The sequence below is a fragment of the Centroberyx affinis genome, unplaced genomic scaffold (assembly GCF_046629955.1).
Source record: "Centroberyx affinis isolate AG114_WGS23_722 - 3 ecotype Tasmania unplaced genomic scaffold, CSIRO-AGI_Caff_v1 ptg001486l_1, whole genome shotgun sequence".
In the NCBI taxonomy this organism is placed as follows: Eukaryota; Metazoa; Chordata; class Actinopteri; order Beryciformes; family Berycidae; genus Centroberyx; species Centroberyx affinis.
In genome coordinates this window covers 324737-347159 of record NW_027279952.1, presented here as the reverse complement: position 1 = coordinate 347159, position 22423 = coordinate 324737, and the positions used below count along the sequence as shown (strand labels likewise).

The following is a 22423-nucleotide window of genomic DNA, read 5'->3' as shown; positions in this document are numbered from 1 at the left end:
TTTGATCATGTTATACAGCATTTCTTTTAAATTTTTAATAATAATTATAATTAATTTTTAATTAATTTTTTCAGGTTTTTCATTATGAATCTGTTTCTTTATCTAGTTTTATCAGCATGTAGGTGGGGCTCTTGGGTGAAGTCATTGAAGTTTTTAGATGCAACAGCAATTCTACCACTTTGACTTCAAAGTCAGGGTGTTCGGTGATCCTGCGGGTTGTTTCAGTTCACATGATCACACCACTCGCTTTCTTTTCGGAGGCGAATCTTCAGCTCTTTAAGTCTCCAGGATTTGAGTCTGTGGTTCGTGGTTCTAATCCCGACAGTCCCCGTAATGTTTTTACAGCTACTCTCTTCCATTTTTCATTGCAGCCTTCATGTTTTCCAGAACGTGAACAAGATGTTTCAGTGGGTCGTTCCTATCCGGAGAGAAACACACAACTGATGTTTTTTAAACTCTCTCCGGCTACTCCTCCTGCTCCCCGAACTGTCTGCAGCACGCAGTCAGTGTTGGAGTTTGTCTCTAATGCTCAGGCCCTGTACATTAGAATAATCTCTGTGGATTTTCACACACATCTCCTTCTCGTGTCTGAGAACCACTGCAGACCTCTTCGGCTTTCTATCATGCACTGGGATTAAAAAGAAACTTCAGAGGCACACAGTGGTTGATCTCCTGAAACAGGACACCCTCTCAGACTTTAGACCAACATGGTACTACAATTCAAGACCAGTATCTGTGTCTGTGTATGTCAGTGTCCTCGAGCAAACCATATCGCTGTTGTCGGGTGAACACTCTCCAAAATGTCAATTTTTCAGGAACTAAGAAAAATGGCTTTGTTTTTAGCTCGATGCCCATGCATTTTTCAGTTTATCCAATGGGTTTTGAAAGGGTTTCATAAGCCAGAGGGTTGTACAACTCTCTCAACCCATAGAGGAGCATGTAATTCTTCAATTTCCAGCAAGTTAAAGTACAAAAAAATCACCAAAATTGGAGTTAGGAGGAGGTTTTCACCCGCCAACGACAACATGTATCCTCCGTTTGATGGAGAGTGTTGGAGGGACAGTGTTGCTGCCAGCAGACTGACCCAAGGACAGTAAACAAAGTGTGAAACCGATATAGAAGCTGGGTGGGAAGGGGTCGTTGAGTCAGAGCCAGCTAAAAAAATGCAAGTTCCCAGAGGAGGGCAGCTGGCTCTGACCGGAGACTGGAGCGGAGAGAGAGACACGGTTATTCACTTAGTCCAAACCTCCAAACCACGCACACAAACACACAATCGTACGCGAGAGGAATCCCTGCATGCTCTGATAAGTGATTGATGTGCACAGTAGAAGAAGGAAGAAGTCGGCAATAATAAACAAGCCCTAACAAGGGTGAAATTGGCTCAGGAGGTGGTGTTTGCGAGTGTGTGTGTGTTTGTGTGTGTGTGTGTGTGCGCGCGTGCATGTCAGAGTGTTTTTGTTAGCGGATGCACGTCGCCCTGCGCAGATCTCGGAGCTGCTGTGAGATTGTAGGACATGATGTGAACTTGAGCCCCCAGCTTGTATGTTCACGGATCAACTGGCTTCAACATAGAACAGCATGTCAGCTGGCAGCACACCTCATCCTCCCAGCGGATGGTGCAGCGGCGTCACGAGCCTCCATCTCTCCGTCCCACCTTCCTCTTTCTCATTTTTCTTTCACCCCTGGGTCTCTTTTCTGCTTTTACATTCCAGCAATTTAACTTGTGTCCTTTTCCAGAGCGGCTTATGATTGCAACAGTTTGTGTTTTTTTCAGGAGCAACAGGGAGCGATAAAGCGACCATCTCCTTATCGCTCTCCTTTTTCTGTCTTAATATTTAATGGAAATGGAAATGTATTCAAAGGTCTTTAATGTCCTCGTTCTCTCTTGGGACCGCCATATGCTTGAGTATTGACTTGTTACAAGCTAGAGGAAACACACCATCAAAGGAAACAGAACATGTACAAGATGCAAACATGTAGCCTATTAAACATGTAGCAAATTAAACTCTTTTGTGTGTGTGTGTGTGTGTGTGTGTGTTTGTGTGTGTGTGTGTGTGTGTGTGTGTGTGTGTGTGCTTGTATGTGCGTGTGTGTCCAGATAACTTTTACGGCACCCCGAAGCCTCCGGCCGAGCCCAGCGCTCTGCTGCTAAATGTAACAGACCAGCTGCTGCCGGGCGCCAGACCCAGCTCCGAGGGCAAGAGGAAGCGTAACAAGTCAGTCAGCAACATGGAGAAGGCCAGCATCGAGCCCCCTGAGGAGGAAGAGGAGGAGAGACCCGTCGTCAACGGCAATGGCGTCGCCGTCACCCCAGGTCAGCCCCGACAACGACCCCCGCAGGCGCCGAGGCTGGGGTTGGAGGCCTCTGCACGACAGCTAGGTCCGAGGTCACGCGCCGGGTCAGGCTGATCTGCAGAAGTCTATAGTCTTGCTTAAGTCATAGCAACCATCTCCCCTAGGGTGGTTGCCTAGCAACAGAGAAGCAACAGATTGCTATTACATGGATTTCTTGGAAAATTAGTTTATGGCAGATTAACACCTTTGACTGGTTACATAACTGTCTGAATATGTAGTCTAATGAAGGGATGGGATGATATGTAAAATGTAAATGATAATTCACTCTCATAATTACCAATTAACCTGTGCAGTGCAAACAGTTTATGAAGATAAGCATTGATGCCATTCCTCCCCGCAATAACATTTTATTTCGTTCATTAGGTGTCATTTTAGAGTATACTGTTTCAGACCCAGATAGCCTGAGGGGACACAGATAGAGTGTATTCCAATTCAACAGTAGCCTGTGGGCTCTTTAAAAAATCAAGTAGGACATTTTATTAAGCATATTCACTGTGTCGAATCAGCCCGTCCAAATCACTGTCATCCTCTCGCCAAACTCTGAAAACACTGCAGACAGAACTGGCATTTCATATGCTGAGCACCAACTTCATTCAGTAGCTTTTGTTTATAAAGTAATACACAAACAAAGACATTTCTTTGTGCAGACATTTCTTTCAAAATGTGCAGCGTTTCATTATCTCAGAATAGAACTCATCTCATTCAGAGCAAGATGATGAGTAAGCCACATCTGAATGTTATCTTGTGTGTAACAATCTATAGAAATATGAATGTGCACTCATACAGTACACACACACACACACACACACACACATACACACACAGTGAAACCTTGTAGAATGCAGTAGGATTGTGCCATGATCACATGAATAGATGATCACAAAGGAGGCATTATGAGTTTGATTTTGTGAATCCAAATCCATGCTTGGGTCCTGTGACTTTCTAAGCTGGGGTTTTATGGCCTGAGGACAGCCTTTGTATTTATCAAGCCTCTCGCAGTAGGACATCAGTCAGACTCGCATGACAATTCGGAGACTTCGGAAACTATGTTTACTCATATGCATTAAAGCCATTTTTCAATATTAGTACAAAAAAAAAGTGCTCACACCGTATCTCTGCAAAGATTTAGGAGACGTTGTGACCTGTTAGGAGTTGTAAAAAGGTGTTTTAAGGAAATAATTGGGGTAAAAGGATGAGATTTTGGTTTTCCTACCACAAGGAGCTCAAGCAAGGTAGGCGACTTTATTTGTGAAGAGAGTTTTCTCAGACAGAGTTCTCTAGATATGTCGTATTGTGTCCTGTAAATAACCCGGTGTGTGATTGTTATCTGCTTCTCAAATGATGTGGGTGACTCCGAATTCACCACTGCGAGCTGCACGAACATTCAGGCGCAGGAAAGATTTTCAGCTGATTCCTATCGGTAGCGCCGCGGTGCTCCATAACTGAAGGCTCCGGGTGTGAGAGTGGGCTGCTGCGCTCAACTCAGCTCAGGAGGAGTTTTGTCTCTGTAGATGGGCAGTGTGGGCTGACCAGGAGAGCTGAAGGGGAATCGATAGAGCACACCAGCCTCTGTGATCTGAGCAGATAGCTACCTCGCTCTTTCCCTCCCATAGATTATCTTTCAATCCCCTGCTCTCGCGTTTTTTTGCCCCCCCCCTTTGCTCCTTCTCGACGTCCCTCCGCTAGCCGTCCTCTGGGATGCACACACACGCACATACACATACTCACCATCTTCCCTCTCTACACACAATGCCACAACTCAAACTAGGGCACCCCAGCCAGCTCCTCTCTCTCCATCTCTATTCTCGCCTCCGCTTTCTGTCTCTCTTCCTCGTTACCTCAATCATTCTCTCTCTTTTCCGCTCACCTTTCTCCTCTCTATCCCCTGTGTCACTGCTTCCCTCTACCCATTTCTAATCTTCTTCTCCTTCTTTTTTCTGCTGCGTTACCTTCCGACGTTCCCCCGACACGCAATCAGTCTGTTCCCCTCGCTACAGCTCTCCCAGCCCTCTACCTCTCTCTCTCTCTCTCCTCGCTTCGCTTCCTTCGTCTTTCATTCATCTCATCCCTCTCTCCTGCCTGAGTGATAATGTCATTCCTGACTCATCGTGCCCTCCTGTGCCCTCAGAGTCGAGCGAACATGAAGACAAGAGCACAGACGCTTCGGGGGACATCGCCCCGCAGGGCGGCCCACCGGAGGCCCCCGCAGAGGGGCCCAAAGATGAGGGACAGTCCCCCAAGATGGTGGCCCCCAAGCTGGAGGAGAACGACGAGCTGGGGCCCCTGCCAGATAACTGGGAGATGGCGTACACAGAGAAGGGAGAGGTGTACTTCATAGAGTAAGTGTCATGGTACCGCAGCGCAACAGCGGACATCTGCATTCACTTATACACACACACGCACACACACACACACACACACACACCATATAGCTGGTGGTTTAATGAGATTTAGAGGTCCCCTGAAATACATTGTTTTGGCAGGGGAGAGAAAGGGTGAAGTTGGCCAAGCATTTAAGAACCTTTCAAAGCAACAAGCGCCTGCACACACACACACACACACACACACACACTTTTGCATTGCTGTAATGAATTCTGTTGGTTGGTCTCACTGGCTGTACCAGAGCTACGTTATACAAGCTCTGAGGTGCAATTCATTGGAGCTGTTAGTTTTTTACAGCCGCAGTAAAGCTGTGGAGGTGAGTCTTCATTACATCTGAATAATGGAGTTGCTGTGTGTCTCGTCATGGTGGGGTGGGGGAGGGGATTGTTGTATATGTAGATATGCATGTGCGTGGGCATGACTATCAGCGAATAAAGCTGTAAAAAGGAATGATTTTTCTTTTACTAAAGCTTTTATTGAATCATTTAATCATTTAAGTCATTAGACTAAATTTCTCCGCAGAATCGTCTGAATCCCAGTGCGTTTTGCCGCATCATAAACTGCGAGAAACTGCACAGCGATGCCAGACTAAGAAATGAGGCGCGGCCTTAATGCCGTTGTCAGCCAGCCAGGCGCACGTTGCCTCTTCATGTGTATTTGCCACAGAGGCAGACTTTTAATTCCCTCCACTACAGACAACTCGCCATATGTCTCCTCCTCCAAACAGCGAAACCTCATGCTCCCACATCCATCAGGCACATTATGGAGCTAATGCAGTTAGCCCGCCGAATTTGTAGCTTCAAGTTTTTCCGCGGGTGAACTGATGTGGTGCCAAAGTGATGCCGGTTGCCAAGAGGACGCTCGCCTTTGATTGGCCTCCATAGGAGATCAATTTATTTACCCACAATCCTTGAAGAGAGAGGCAGCGACAGAGAGGAAGAGGAGGAGGGAGGAAAGAAAGTGATGATGATAAAGAGTAAAGATGAAGAAAGAAAGGGAGGACATGAAAGAGAGGCAAGGCAGGAGAAGTAGTAGTAGATATTTATATTAACAAATAGTAATAGAGGGTAATGGAAGAGAGGAAGGAGGAGCAAAGCAAAGAGTGAAATGCATTGGTGTAAGAGAGGAAGGAAAAAGGGAGGAGGGCAAAGAAAATAGTAAAAAAAAAAAGAGAATGGGACAGGCAAAAGAATCACAATGAGAGCGAAAGAGCCAATACCTTGGAAAGAAAAGAGATCGAAGGAGGAGGTGTTCAAGCCAGCATCTTCCTGTGGTATCACTCTTTTTTTTTCACTTTTTCACCTCAGTCATACTGTAGGCACTTTGTACAACCCCCCCCTCCCCCTCCTCTCTCTCTCTCTCTCTCTCTCCTCCTCCTCCCTCCTGTTGTGCGGTCGCCGTGAAGGGAGGCCATTGTGCCTCCGCTGCCTCAGATGAGCTGAGGAGATGCATCAAGTTTCCCTGGCACATCATCATATCTGATCTAGATCCAGCTCTCTCTCTCTCTCTCTCTCTTACTCTCTCTCTCTCTCTTTCTCTCTCCCTCTCCCTCTCTCTCTCTGCCCGAGGCTCTGGATGAATCTGCCAAGCCCACAGCTGTTCCCCTCCATCACTCCCCCAGTCACCCCTCTATCTCTTTTCCTACCCCTCCCCCTCCTCCCCTCCTCTGCCTCGCTTCTCTCCCCGCTAATGAGAAACAGTGAGCAAATTAAAAGTATCGATTGGCATTTTGTTAACCTAAAGCTTTTTTTTTCTCTGTCTCCCTCTCTCTCGTCACCTTTTAGAGGCGGGCAAGCAAAGGGAGTCTCTACTTTCCTCTCTGAAATGATTCTCTGGCTGAATTAAGAATCCGCCACCCTCTTTCTCTCTTTCTGCCAAACCTCCTCTCTCTCGCCATCTATCACACTCTCTCTCTCTCTCTCTCTCTCCCTCTCTCTCTCTCTCTCTCTGTGTGTCGTGTCTTCACAGCCACAACACCAAGACAACATCGTGGCTGGACCCGAGGCTAGCCAAGAAGGCAAAGCCGCCTGAGGAATGCAAAGAGGATGGTGAGTACTGTGTCTCTATCTCCTATCTTCCTCCTCTTCCATGTTCTTTCTCGTCGCGTTCATTCATTTTAATCACACAAGTTGCCTCCAAGCAATCCTTTTTACAACATATAAACCTCGCGTGTGTCTTGATAGTGATATATTTTCTTTCCAAGTCTCATCACATGCTGGACTTCAGTAAGTCAATGCCAGGAAAGTAGATCTGCTGACTTGTATTGTGTGCAATGTGGATGGGTGTAATGACGGTGCCGGTGTTGGAAAATTTTGTTTTTTTAAGGATTTGTGTGCCACCTGAGTTGTGTGGTGAGCGATGCTGGTGTGTGTCGCTGCGGATAGGAAGCCCTGTAGTGTGTGTGTGTGTGTGTGTGTGTGTGTGTGTGTGTTAGTTAAAACACAGGTCCGGAGGGGCTGGGGTTTACAGAGAGCTCTTTATCCTCAGCTGAGAGAGGAGGGAGACGTGGAGTGTCCTTCACCCAGCCACCCACACACACGCGACAAACACACACATGCACACATAAAGCGCAAAAAGGGAGAGGGATGAATGTCATCGCAGTGAGTGTTTGCGGACGAGCGTACATATATAGGAGTGTGTCATCTATCTCTTTCCCTCACTCTCCCTCTTCCCATCCTTCTTTGTTGTTTCTGTGTGCGGCCGGGAAGAGATTTATAGCCTGAGTAATAGACAGGGAGGCAGTGGAGCTGGGTAGAGGGACTGGAGTGTGAGATGGACAGAGACAACGGTTGAGAAATGACAGCTTCGTTTGTGTGTGTGTGTGTGTGTGTGTGTTTCTTAATATATGTTCCTGGCGGGGGAGTATTTGTATGCGTGTTCCTGGTAAACAGCATAGTCACACAGCTAGAGTTTCTCCAAAAATACATTTGGCCCACACGCATGCACACAGACACGGATATGCGTGCACAAACAGAGTGAGCGAGTGCCAGAGAAGTGCAGTCCCGGGTCAGATAGTATTTGCAAATAACTCTTGGTGTTTGTTTTAACCTGCCTGGTGTGCCAGATGAGTGGGCTCTGCCACATTGGACAGTATGGAGAGAAGCAGAAAGTTCAGATGTTACCACAGGAAAGTAGTTCACAGTCAAGAATACTTTGCGTGATTGACGACTTACCTCACACTCTCTGAACTGTCCTGACTCAGTAAACCTCTCCCATTTGCTACTTAAAACAAATGTTAAGAATTATTTGCACATATTATTTGACTCAGGCCAGATAGAGTGTTGATAGAGGGGGAAATGGCAGCTGGTCTGAAAACATTTGCACTGTGTGTGGCATTAAACATGGGAACTGTTTCGTGTTGACACATTGCCCCTTTAATCCTTCGAATAGAATTACCATCGCAATCTTCTGCTTAATTCAAAAACTCTGCCTCCACCGTAGTCACTTAAACTCCCCTTTCCCTCTCAATCTTCAGACATGAAAGGCGCAAAGATCTCGCAGATGATGAAATGACACAGAAACAAAGGCAGGGAGGCCTTTGAGGAATTAGTCGAAATGTAATTGCGGCTTTATCTCCGCCGCTTCCAATCCTATTTATCCACCAAGGACGTTCCACGCGAGGAGATGCGCTGATGTTTGTGAAGATTGTTATTGATCTCGTTGGGTGCCTCATCCAGTTTGTCCCAAGCTCGGAGAATCGGGGCGAAGCAGGAGAATCCGGTGTGGAGTGACATGGTGGCTCTGGGTCTGTATAAGCAAGGTCTCAGTGGGTTGGCTTGCTGTTGGCTGTCTGATGAGATAGCCATATGAGGTGTGTGTGTGTGTGTGTGTGTGTGTGTGTGTGTGTGTGCGTGTGTGTACTGTAAGTGTGGGTGTTTTGTGTACTCCAAACTTCGGCAGCCTTGTGACACTAGCTACCCCCGAGAGCTGAGTTAGGGAGAGAAAAGCTGCCTCGGTATATTTGGTATTGATTGGTGGGTGAATAGGTGTGTGTGTGTGTGTGTGTGTGTGTGTGTGTGTGTGTGTGTGTGTGTCCATATTTGGGCCTGAGCCATGCTCTGATAAGCGCTAACAGGATCACAGGGTGGGGTCTGTGAGCTGTGACGGGACAACAGCCTGAGAGGAGGAGGAGGAGGAAGGGGGAGGTGGGGGGTGGGGGGGGGGATGCTAGACCGCTAACTGGAGCTTTGAGTGTGGAGGGAACACCACACACACACACACACACACACACACACACACAGCAAAGACAACTTGTTTCCTCTTATGTTTAAAGCCATTCGCAACATATACAACCAGGTTCTGTCAAGCTATGCAGGGAAGTGTCTGTTGGATTTGGCGTGCCGATTCCTGCCTGTTCAAAGGAACGCCGGCGCCAGCGGAGAGAGCAGTCGACATCACAGGCGCCTTGTAGTTACATAACGAACTCTATATTTCTCTCTCAGCCTCCATCTTTCTCACCTCCTCTCTCTCTCTCTACCTCCATATCCATCTCTGTCCCTCTTGCTCCCTCCCATCCTCCTATCTCCTATCTGCTTTGTTTTGGTAGAGGAAAAGAAATAGGACAGGCTCCATACGGACGCTCGCTGTTTGCTTTAATTCCCCTCATTCTCACCCTCTTTTTAAAGTCAGCTTGTGTTTTCTGCGTTGCCAAATATTTGTTGGCCGGGAAAAGGAAACCAGGCAGTCCCACTGTTGTCTCACTTGATTCTTTAGTTATTCAATGTGCCTGCCTGTTTTTCGCCTCAGGTACACCAGAGCAGGTAGGGAGAATCCCCCTGATAAATGAATTAAAAGCAGAGAAAAGCTGTAATCTGCAGTTCGTCACTATTTCCATGTGTTTCATCAGACGACAGCGTGTCCTATCTGGAGAAGCTGAGCACATACAACACAGAATGTATATTGATGAACGATTTGAAGGTTGAGACGGAGAGGGATTTAGTCTTTGATGGCGCTAAGGTTGTTAAGCATTTTACAATGGCTCTTTGTCTCTCGCCTGCCAGACTCTGCCTCTCCGGCTCCCGGCAGACGGCCCTCACGTGCATACAGAGAGCGCCGGAGCTCGACGTGTAATTACATTCTGGTCATGTGAAGCGCTGCCCGGGCAAAGAGACAAAGTTATCATCGTCTCTCGCAGGCCGGCCTCGGCCCCGCGCTCCCTTCTCCTCCCCTCTCCTGGGGAAATAGCAGAGGCCTTGTCACCTCTACGGGGGAAAAAAAAAACGCTGTCCTGTTGTGTTTGCAAGTTTCCTGCAATATATCATCTGTTACATTAGAAGGATGCTACAAGGCAAAGATGCTCCGGCCGGGGAAATGTCGTCTCTCCTGTTCACTCAGTTGTCCTTTTAGCTGGCTCGCCGGGGACTCGCAGATAGATGCGGTGGCGGCAGGGTGCAAGGAGTTATTCGGGGACACTGAACGGGTGTGTTTCTGCGTGCACGGTGTGTGTGTGTGTGTGTGCAGTCCTACAGGTGAGTTATTATGGAAGGAGAGACGCAGCGCCCTCCTTCACCTTGAGACTCCTGCAGCAGTCGGAGTGGAGTAGCGGGGGGAGGGGCCGGCGTGGCTGTCGGCAGAGTGATTGATGGGTATATTTTGAGAACATCCCCACCAGAGCAAGCCTGAGGCCTGGAGATTGGGAAGAGGATTCAAAAGACTCTGGTGTGTGGTGTGATGTGTGTGTGTATCTGTGTGTGTGCTGATTTAGCTGTCAGTGTGTGCATATCGGCTGTAATGTATTTTTTAACTGTTATATTTGCTGTAGCTGCAGTCTTATGTAGGGCTCTCCCTGTTGAGGATTACTTCAAGGCGTCTGTGCTTTATTAGAGTGACAGTAAGATGGGAGCAAGAGGGAGGCGGGACATGCAACCATAAGTCGGATTCAAACCTGCAATGTTGGGAGTACATGGTAAATATCATAGCTGTCTGATCCACTAAGTTTCTCCTGGGCTGTGTATCTCTCCCTGTCAGACTAATTTGATGCAATTAAACATGTAAAAATTCGATCAACTTCAAATTAGCTCTGCCAAACAATCTGACATTAAGCAATTCAGAGAAATGCAGAATTATGTAATTGCATTTTACACTGCTGGTCCCAGTTTTGACTCACATTTCAGTCCTTTTTACATTTTTATTTGTCTGTTTTGACTCTAATTGAGTTAGGAATTAGTTGAATCTAATTAACCTTAATACATAATTTATAATTTTATCTAATGAACGGCATCCGGGAGGCTATTATAAAACAAGCTACTTTACATAATTATCCTATTTAACACATAACAAAAGATTCTCGCGAAATAGGACTTTCTCTTCGCTACTCCTGACCCCATAGGGATCAGTGGAGGTTGTAGCGGAGTAATGTTGCAAATGAGAGAAAGGAAAGCAGAGGGGCGGGGGAGTTTCTCCGAGTGTGTGTGCATGCGTTACTGCATGTACCTGGGTAAGTGTTTCGCCTAGAGCTAGCCAAATAAACCAGAACATTGGAGGCAAAAGAGGGGAGAATTCCAACCAAGTGCCAAGTCACAGTTCAGTAAAGTCCATTCCTGTCTCTGGTGCGTCTGGATAAGCGACAAGCTTTGTGAATTCAGTTGGGCTCATTTGAATTCTGGCATTTAACTGTTCTGTTCTCACTCTGCGACAGGTAGACGACGGGCATGTGGGACTTTCCGGTAGAGGGACTGTAAGGACACAGATTTCTCCACACAGCGTAGACGCATTTAACAGGAGGAAAACGAGTCGCGGAAAAACAACAGCAGCTAATTGAAATAGAGTCTAATACACAAGAGGAAAACACTGCTGCTTGAAAGTGATGCAATGAACTGATTTGTTGTTGAATCTATGGCTGTTGCATTGACATTCCCTGTCACAGTGGAGGCGTATTGTTTTCTGAATCATCCTGGAATAGACTTAGATCAAGCAGCAAATATTTCTTAGCATTTGTTTTGACCTGCTTTGAGTACCAGATGGGTGGAGTTTAGTGCATCAGGACAGTTTAGGGAATGTTCAGTATGATGTTAATCAGCGGCAGCCATTAGTGTGACTGTGCTTCTGTACTTGTCCCTAGGGATGTGTTGCGTTTTGACTATGGAGTTAGCATATGTTTACGCATATACTGAACGTGTGCACCTCATGTTAACTCATATGCACTACACCCCGTCTCATTAGTCTGGACCACACTTGCCGACGAGGGGGGTGACATTCATCCGGCAGCCCAGTCACGCTCACCTCCGCTCTGCACACACAAGATAATCGTCCCCTGCTGGCCCAGCCTCTGTCCCTTAAACAGCCCATTATTCTCCACCACCACCCTCTGTTTAACCCCCCTCCACTCCTCGCCCCCCTCCCAAACTGAAACCGAGACAGCTAAATTGCCCTTCCTCTATGCCAAGCCACTGCATTATGTGTTTATCCATCAACAGGCTTGGCGAGCCTTAGAAAAATATTGCTTCTGACAACGCTAATGCGCCTGCCTCAAAGGACGCGGCCTCCCTTTCTTTGCAACTTTGATTGTGCTTTTGATTGTGACAGGCAGGATAGTGATTATCATTACAAAAACAGGAAAATGTTTCTCTTGTTGATTGGAGAGGGAGCTGAGTTTATGAATTATAGGTTGTACCGGTTGAGGAAATATTGATGCTGACTTGTGTTCATGAATGCTTTCACATCCTCTGCGAATACCATGTCTGAGTCACAATCAGTTATTTTTGGTTTGTTTAGTATGCTGAAGCTAGGTCCCAGAAAAAAAATGAGAGTATCGTCAAGCGCTGTGTTGTGTTCCCTTTTTATGCAGTGGGGGTTGCTAGATTTGATGATCTGACAGGTCAGCCCTTACCTATCTATCAGAAGCTAAGATGAGGGTTATGCCAGTGAAATTCCTCCTGATCTGCACAGTGAACTTCTTTTCTGAAAGGAGCAAACAACCCAGTCTAATCTTAAAATGAATGGCTTCAGATTTCTGCAAACGTCAATATGTACCACTTTGAACTTCACAGGTAGTATAGCTGTATGAATACTCAGTTTGGCCGGCAGGCAGAATATTCTCTGTATGTTAGAGAGACACATAATGATATAATGCCTCTGTGTATTACTTTATATTACATAGCAAGGCCTGCCAACTAGTCTATATCGCAACAACTCCACAATAAAATGATAAAAGCAAACAAATAGTAGCCTAGAGAAAATAAACAAAGTGGTAATGGGCAGGCTTAATCCCCTGTATAAACAGTGTTTTTGTAATTTTCTTTAGATTCTTTCAATTTTTTGTGGGATTTCTTTCTTTCCAAGTTTGTTTTGCTTTGAGGAATAGAATATGGCAAGGGTAGAATAGAACTGTTTATCGAACAAAAATGTTTTTAACACTGAAATGTTTAAGGTATTGGACTAAAGCTTATACAAATAAGAAACACCTACATGCACACAACACAAGTACGCTGGCTAATTAGAGCAGAGAGTCTAGTGAAGAGGTAATATATCACCCTACAAAAACACTGTAATAAGAATTCTGCTTTGTCATTTGCCTTTTTGGCTTGAGAATGAAACGTGTTGCAATGCCAGTCGCTCACAGTTGAAAATGGCCATACTCTGTGTTGTTCCAAAACAGAGTGTGGGCTTCAAATCAAGTTTTGAAAGCCAGAAATCTTAGCAGTAATTGTTCCGTCACTGGCACTGATCAACAACGCTGTCACACCCCTGCAGATAAACAAGTATTATGGTAATTGTGTGCTGTGGGACAGTAAAAATATTAGTTGTTGCACTTTTAGATGCTTTTACATTTTAGGTTGGTGCATCAACAAGGTATTTTCACTTCGGCACATTTTGTGTACACTCAGAAGTGTGAGGTTTGGATAATTGAGGTTGTACTGTACTTGTAGTTGCTATGAGAAATGAGAGCCACAGCAGTTGGCTCTGGAGCAGTGCTCACCTCAGCGAACAACAGACCGTGCATCGCTCTAAACTCCATTTATTTGATTGGAAGCCTATGTATTGTGCTGCCGATGCACGCTCAAATTGCTGTTCTTACAATAACACACCTTGGCCATTGGACTTTGTGCTCGTATTGACCGGTGCAAACTTTCATAAATCAGTCGAGAGAAGTTTTTCACAGTTACCGCAGTGCTTGAATTTGCACCGCGTTCAACGGTGACATGATAAATGGAGGCCAAAATATCCAGTGGTAAAAGGACTTTCATTTTTGGTGACTACAATTGGCTCAAGGCTCCGTGCTGAAGATGATTCAGTTCAGCCCGCTACCTCCTCAAAAGACGAGAGAAACGAAAAGAATGGAAAAAGGGGAGGAGATGGAAGGAAATGGAACATGGGTAAATCCCCGTGCCGTCTGAGGGCTGCGTGGCCGCCACCCTGTTCCTCAGACCAAATTAGAAAAGGCGGGATGAAATATGCATGAGCTTGTGAGCATGAAACTTTACTTCAAAAAACGGCCCTTTCTGTGAGGCCGCATAAGAAAACGTTTTTTTTATTTTTTTTTTTTTTGTATTTCATGGTCTTTAAATGCCGTGACTGAGGACGAGAGGACACTTGAGAGAGCAGAACATAGAGAAGAGGCGCAGATGGAGAGAGAGAGAGAGAGAGAGAAAGAGAAGAGGGGGGAGAGAAGGTGGAGCAAAAAAAGAGATGGATGTTGAGTGCTAGGGAGGAGGAGAAGCGGGAAGGGGAAACGGGGTGAGGATGCCAGGACGCCTCCTGCTGGTCTTGAGCGGACCCACACGCTTGATTGCAGGCAAGACTAGAGGTCACACACATTTTTTTTCTCAGGCTTTGGGGATCCTTCATAAAGGTTCCTACCTGAAAATTGCACTGCAGCTTGACAGTTCCTCCCAGGACGCATGCAGCATGACAGTGATAAGCAGTGCTGGCCTTATATGGCACTCACACACTCTCACACACACACACTCAGGGAGTTAGCACTCCATTGCTAGCTGCTGACAGAGTGGTTATAGACGGTACTCAGTGGAGCTAGACAAAAGCGAGCAGAGAGACAGTCCTCCTAAGTTCAGCATTTATCAGCACACTGCTCAATGGAAGTAACAGCATTTCCGCGGGTGTGAGTGTGTGAGTGTGTGTGTGTGTGTGTGTTCTGCTCCAGCCATTACACCGCATGAGCACCTAAAGTGGCTGGAGAGAGTGAAGCGTCAGGTGGTGTGTGTGCAGTGTGGATGTACAGTGCGTCTTCCCCTCCACCTGCGACTGAAAGCTGAGACATTTCTCCCTGCCTGCAGCTCCTCCTGTGGACGCTTTAATAGAAAAGGCTTTTCATTAGACGAAGTGCACTGCTGGGATACATGACAGCACTTTGATCTCCTGTGTGTGTGTGTGTGTGTGCGTGTGTGTGTAAAGTACGGTAAGTAATAGTGTGCGTGTGTGTGTAAACTAAGTAATATAATGTGTGTGTGTGTGTTTGTGTGTGTTTGTGTGTGGAGCTCGGTGAAGGTGAGAACATGAAACGCTCTCTTTCATATTTAATGAGTGGAGATGGGGCTAAGGAATGTTGCAGTGTTCACAGGAGGAATTCCCCTGGGCTGTCAACCTGCTTGCAGCGCTCTGTTACATCAATCACAGCCACGTGTGTGTGTGTGTGTTAGTGAGAGTGGGCAAAAAATAGAGTGTCCTACTGAAAGTTTAATAATTTGTATTGAGGGGGTGGGGGCAGGGGTTCAGGGAGGCATGTGGCACGTGCGTGCAGCATTGTTTAGATATTCCTCCTCCGCGTGGGAAGACAGGGGGGATGGGGATATGCCGAGCAATCTATTGAGTCTATTTAACTGGGCCAAACAATAACATTTTTAATATTGTATGCCATGACTATGCAGCATTACCCAGCATACTCTGTGTATGTGTGTGAGTGAGTGTGTGCCCCTGCAGTGCGAGCGTTTCTCAGAAACAGCAGCCTCACTCTGGACTAGCCACAGGGTCCTCTGGAGCCCGAGGTGCTTTAGCGCTCCCGCTGGTTGCTACTGTTTCTGATTAAGCAGCATTATCTCCCCTATTATCTCTGCTCTCATCCTGATTAGCTTAGCATAGGCACTAATCAAAGCTGGTCTTATTCTAAGCTGAGCTGCACTGGAACACGCTGTCCCCGGGCTTCGCGCCGGATTCAGCTGAGATGCTAATTAAGCAGGAGCCTTGCACCACACCATCATGGGTTTGAATGATCACGCTAAGATGCTAATATGCTAAGCTACTGGATTCTCCATGTGGGAATTAGCTCAAAATACTAATTGCTCACATCCTGGAAAGCGAAGCAGATGGGGAAGTCCTCCCAGACATACTTTTGAAGAGCCGTGTTGGGTCAGTGAGGCGTGGGCAGCGGAGAGGGGGAAGAGGGCAGCGGTGAAAATCCTGTCCAGTGCGATGAGGACTGGGTCAGGGTTTTGAAGAAAGATCTGCTTTGATCACTGAGAACAAAAGCAGCACACTCTGCAGCACGCTCCCCATAGAGAGGGAGGTTGAGAGAGCAAAAATGTGTATGATTGTGTGTGTGTGTGTGTGTCTGTGCCTTTGTTTTGTTTGAAGGTGGGTGGCAGTTTGGGGCTTCAAAGTGTGGCTGTTGTTTTTGGTTAGAGGAAGGGGGAAGGATTACTGACCTCCCAAGAAGGATGTATCCAATGGAAAGCCTCTTCCTCAACAAGCATGCCAATCCCATGGTGGTGGAGATCAGTGATAGCTTGAAGTATTATTAAATATATATTGCTCAACACATTATTCATTTACATATAACGTGTTCTAATGGTTCAATCCATCCCTTACACTTTAAAAATTTGTTTTTTAAATAATGAATCTAAAGTTATAATATTGACATTCATACTCTGATATGTGTCACTCCTATTCTGATACACAATACACACTACTGTTTCTTTTGACTACTGTGCTTTAAAATGAGATGAGCATATGTCATTTGTCAGTAATTGCATGCAGTCTTCAGTATGTAATATTTTGAGCCAAACTGTAGTACACCGATAGAAATGTGTTCCAGTTGATATTGAACACCCTCAGGGTTTGTGCTTGCTCTAGTTGAAGCTGGTAATCTATGCAAAGTTCTTGCATCAAAACACAATATTTACAACATGGAAAAGATGCAGGGCATAAATATTTTACAAATTCAAATTCAGCCACTAGATCCATCAATATTTAGTGTTATGTTGCGACTCTTTCATGGAGAGGGATGCATTTGATGCACAGCTTTAGACAGACAGTAGCCTCTTTAAATCAATCAATGTGACAAGATGTTGAGAATATACAGGGTTGTGTTTTATCTCATGTCTTGTCTCCATCAAATTTTTATAAAAGACGAGATTTCAGCCGAACGCATCCAGAACATTCGCAAGCCTTGGGGTAAAACACGAACATTAAGCCTGCTCAGAAAGAACAACGATCCATCCAATTAACATGTTATGGCGCCATCAAATCCCTGGCAATTAACAGCAGTACAATGATGTAAACTAATTCTGCCACAAAGATTTTTTTCATGGAAGATCAATATGTTTTTGCAAGCTCGTTGAATAAACAAGCCCTTCATTATTGTTGTCTTGCTTTTACAGAGCTTCCGTACGGCTGGGAGAAAATCGATGACCCCATTTACGGCAGCTACTATGTTGAGTAAGTCGGATACATCTTTAATATGTAATGGCGTGCTTTTGATTTCCAATGTAGCCCAGTGGTGCTGTATTAATCATATTCATTACGAGCGTGCTGGCGCTGCGGCCAGGATGCAGCTGCTCCCTTTGTCTGGCCACTAATGGCTTACTGTTTGCGGGCAAAGGGAAGTTTATTTGTGTGTGTGTGTGTGTGTGTGTGTGTGTGTGTGTGTGTGTGTGTGTGTGTGTGTGTGTGTGTGTGTGTGTGTGTGTGTGCGCTTATCCATGTTTCTATCTTATCTGTCTGTCTGAAACACTCCCTGTGTATCTATATCTGTAGATTGGATCATGAGCAGAAATCAATGTAAACATTCTCTGCGTGTGTGTGTGTGTGTGTGTGTGTGTGTGTGTGTGTGTGTGTGTGTGTGTGTGTGTGTGTGTGTGCGCTTATCCATGTTTCTATCTTATCTGTCTGTCTGAAACACTCCCTGTGTATCTATATCTGTAGATTGGATCATGAGCAGAAATCAATGTAAACATTCTCTGCGTGTGTGTGTGTGTGTGTGTGTGAGTGTGTGTGTGAGTGTGTGAGTGTGCATCCTCATCCGTGTGCATCTACCTACATAGTGGCTGCCGCAGTAGCTTGTCAATGCAGTAGCCTGTCCTCTCTATTGAACTGAACGTCCCTCCGCTGTTCGGAGGTGTCATTTCTCTGGCTGGATGCGCTCCACTCCGGGGCGTAGGGACGAGGGTCTATTTTTAGACAGGCAGGGGGAGTTGTTTGGCTCGCCTCCTCTTAAGAAAACCTTCAACACGCCACCTGGCTACACACCGGCTGATATTCTGCGCTGCCCTCTTGCTGCCCAGATACTCACCCTGTGCCATCATATGCCAACATCATGAATGAAGTTGCCAGACCTTGAAATGATGTAACCATATAAAATGTAGTCAAGCTTTATTGTAATTTGCACCGTGTTACTGTGACATTCATTAAAAGATAAGTTGGGAGGAGAGAGAGAGATAGTGATAGTGTGTGTGTGTGTGTGTGTGTGTTTGTTGGGTGCTTGTGTACAATGCAGTTTCAAAGAATGAAGGAAGTATCTAATGATGACTAATTATTTCACACTGGCAAATTAACAGTATTTGTAGTCATTGACTTTCTCCCCCATACAAACTAAATTAAGAACGACGGGGGACGTTAAAGGAAATTGCTACTTCCCATCCAGGTTTCAGGAAACCTCCCAGTTAATGATTCACATAATGTTGGTTATAAGACCGGCTGACTTTCAGAAGAAAAGCCCCTAATCAGTCGCTTGTTCATTTTACCCGGCAAAACCATTCTGCGGCTCTATTGCATAATCTGGGGATTGGCCATTTAATTAATCATCATAGCAAAAGCCACTGTAGCGCGAGGGTTTCAGATCTGTGCCGAGAGGGGGACTAAGTTAAGTGTAGCGGGATGGTGAGAAATCTGAACGCTCTCTTGTTTTGTAATCACGTAGCCATATAAACCGAAGGACCCAGTTTGAGAACCCAGTCCTGGAGGCTAAGAGGAGACTCCAGCAGCAGCAGCAGATGCAAAGCCAGGGTCTGTCTTCACTGCCCCTCCCCACCATCTACAGAGGTAAGAGCACCGCTCAGTCGCGTATTTATGTTTCTATATATGTATGCTGATTATCTGTATATGGAGAGACTATTCTTGCATGATAGCAAAATCAATTTAAATCAGTGATGAAGAGTATTTTGTTAATAGTAATACTTTTTGTCATATAGATAGTGCTCTAAATGAGTGTGTGTGTTTAAATGTGATTCACTGTCAGCTTTCACTAATCACTGCTCTGATACTCACTGCCTTGCTCCTCTCCGCCTACCATTGTTTTAGTAGCAGTAGGAGGTACCTCTAGAAAAACTGTCTGGACCGGTGAAGTGGAGGTTTGTTTCCGTAGTAACGTAGTAGTCGACCGCTCTGAGTTGAGAGCCTGTCTCCGTGGTTACACTCCCTGTGTACAGTCCAGTGAGGCTCTCTCTCTCCTTCCCTTCTCCACCTCCTCCTCCTTGTTCCTTCCCCGCCCGACCCCGATGCCAGTGGAGGATGGCAGCCACTGCTCCTCCCTCCCCAGATCGCCCCTCGCCCACGTCGCCCCGGCGCCGGAGCGCTGCCACAGCCTCGGCGACCTCTCCCGCTCGCCGACTCCGGGTCGCAGGGCGGCCGTGTACGGTACGTCCTCCTCGGCCGACGTCTCCCCGCTCCGGCGTGTTCTGACTCGGCGGATGAACACGTGCCTGCACCACCAACTACAACAACAGCAGCAGCAGCAGCAGCAGCAGCAGCAGCCGCTTCACACCTCCGCCTGCACTGTGGTGCTAGAGCAGCCTGTCTGTAGCCCCTTCTCCTTGTGGCACTTTGTCAGTAAGTAGGCCAGGAGAGAAGGGAAGGAGGTTCGCTCTCGCTGCCTGCGCTCGTTTGACTTACTGTAAGCATGCTAGCTAGCAAGCAAGCTCTCCCCTTGAGGCAAATGCGGGATTTGTGTGGCGAGCGTGCAGCGTGACATGTCTTAGTGCGTCCCTTATCGCCTGGCGTAAGCAGGCGGAGAATGTAATCACTCGGTCTATGTCTGGACCAGTGACGGCAAACAAAGGATGTAAACTAACACACTAGCCACGTCTCCTTGCGAGGTGAAAGGATGGGAGACTCGGTTGAGTGTGACTAAGCTTGTTGGCTGAGATCCCCTCATTCCTACAACAGAAGCCCTCCTCCAGAAATCTCCCAGCTCTCCCTCCTCCTTTGATTCAACCCCCTCAAGCATCTTCTCTTGGACCTGATCCCTGCGTGATTCCTGACAGCATGTCATTTGCAGAATTTCGCGATTGCTTCTTCCTTGGTAACCTTGGGATGGGACAGACGTACTGCACCGTGGATGCCCCCTGCCCCTTTTCTGCCCACTGTATATTTTGCTCTGATATTCTAAAGTGTTTCCAGCTACCAAAACACCCGGCATGGGACGAGAGGAACAGATGATATTTTTACATGTTTGAGTGTGCCAGGGAAGGATTTTGCATTTGCAACGATTGTACCATACCTGCATCTTTCAGCACCACAGCCCCACCACTGTCTCTGTTCTCTGTTTTACAATAAAATCACACCCTGCCAGTTTCCCCATCTCAGTTGATAAGCCTTACCCCTACCCCTACCCCATGAAATGTACCAGAATTGAGGTTCATTGTATCCCTACTGTGAAGCATATACAATTTGACGGTTGTATTTGGTTCATCAATATGTGTGTGTGTCCGCACATGTCCTTTACAGAGAAGCCCCTGTTCACGCGGGACCCCACCCAGCTGAAGGGCAGCTTCCTGTCCACGGCTCTGCAGAAGAGCAACATGGGCTTTGGCTTCACTATCATCGGAGGGGACGAGCCTGACGAATTCCTCCAGGTCAAGAGTGTCATCCCCGACGGGCCGGCCGCAGCCGACGGCAAGATGGCCACAGGTAAAACTTCAGACACGACACACAAACACACGCTCACAAACAGAAAATGTACACAGAGAGACAAAGCTTTGCCTGATAAAATGGCTACAAGTACAGTTCTACACTCAAACACACATGCAAAATATACATATTTTATTTTCTATTTTCTATTTATGTATGTATGCATATGTGTGTGCGTTTGCAGGTGCAACTTGCCAAGGTTGCATTGTTCCTCTGTGTGTGTGTGTGTGTGTGTGTATGTGTGTGTGTGTGTGTGTGTGTGTATGTGTGTGTGTGTGTGTGTATGTGTGTATGCGCCATCTGCAGAGCTTTGTTCTTCCATTAATCATGACGGGGACTTTATGAACACCATAACTCCTGGCTGTGGCCACATGGGGGAGGAACTGCGGCACATCACAAGCGCATACATGCACAGATACACACACGCACGCGGACGAACACACACACACACACACACACACAGAGCAGCTGTAGTAAAGGTCAAGGGAATAGAACTAGCAGGTTTGTCAATGCTCTCAGCATGCACTGAAGCGTCTATCTACTTCTGTAGGCTGGAGCAGAAACAGAGCTTACACCGCTCATTTATCAGAATACTAGTCTGAGAGTTGTCTCTGTATTTACGCCAGTACTGTCCATGTGCTTTGGACTGTTTTATTAAATTGTAGTTGCGTTAACAGACTTCTTTCAGAACGTTGGGTCATAAATTTCATGTTTTTGTTTTTTTATATGTATGTGGGCGCAGCAACGCTTGCATGTCCACGATAAAGTTCCCCTCAGCGACTAATAAAGCTTATCTCGACGATACCGCTTATGGAGCGTTTTGGGTCTCTCCCTCTGTCTTCTCATCCCCTCCTCCCACTTTCACCTTTTTTAATTTCCCTCGCTCTTCCCTCTGTTCTCTCCCCAGAAATAATTACGAGATTCCTCCCACTTTTCCCACCTCCGGTCCCCTCTCCTCTGTCCTCTCTCGTCGCCTCTATCCCTCCCTCGGCTCGTCTCCACTCCATCTCCCTCTTACCGTCCACTCCCCCCCTCCGCCACCCCCCCACCCCCACCCCCTCTCCCCAGACTCTGTGTCCTACTTCTGCGATTGCAGAGCTAGCTCTATCACAGAACTCAGAAGTCAGTGCCCACACAGAGGAAACCCAGGCCTGCAGAGGTGTGAAATTCCCAATTCCAGATGGATGATTTGTGCCACTTTCTCCTCATGACCCCTCTTGCCTGTCTCCACTACGTGATTCCACAGCCAGGCAGGCGTGTTCAAGCACAAACATCTTATACAAGTGTTTTTTTATCTGATGGACTACTGCTAGACCACATATGGCCATGTCCTGGAACAAGATTTTAGTGTGTTTTGTAGAATATTTAACATATTGCCTTTGAATTCATTTTTGTTCATGTAACTGGGGTTTCATAGCAATGATATTTTTGTGGTTTTGGGGGTATATAGCTATGGAATGAGATAGGCTTAATTTGAATGCTAGAGGCAGTTCTTAATACAAAATCTAGGGGGTTTGTTGGTGTGTTTCAAACTTGGGAGTCTAATTGCTGCACCACACATTCAGCACCAGAGGGAATTCTGCAGAACTGTATCCATATACTATGTGGT

The 22423-nt window shown here is 46.4% G+C and overlaps 1 protein-coding gene across 1 annotated transcript in view; it reads left to right on the top strand.

Annotated features, from left to right (window-relative positions):
• The window catches only part of magi2a (membrane associated guanylate kinase, WW and PDZ domain containing 2a), a 156631-nt gene that overhangs the window by 103059 nt on the left and 31149 nt on the right, over nucleotides 1–22423 (top strand). Inside the window, exons 4-9 of the mRNA XM_071527040.1 lie at nucleotides 2099–2314; nucleotides 4484–4694; nucleotides 6706–6785; nucleotides 17289–17346; nucleotides 18827–18948; nucleotides 20632–20814. Coding sequence (XP_071383141.1) covers nucleotides 2099–2314; nucleotides 4484–4694; nucleotides 6706–6785; nucleotides 17289–17346; nucleotides 18827–18948; nucleotides 20632–20814 — 870 coding nt within the window. The remainder of the gene's footprint in view (nucleotides 1–2098; nucleotides 2315–4483; nucleotides 4695–6705; nucleotides 6786–17288; nucleotides 17347–18826; nucleotides 18949–20631; nucleotides 20815–22423) is intronic.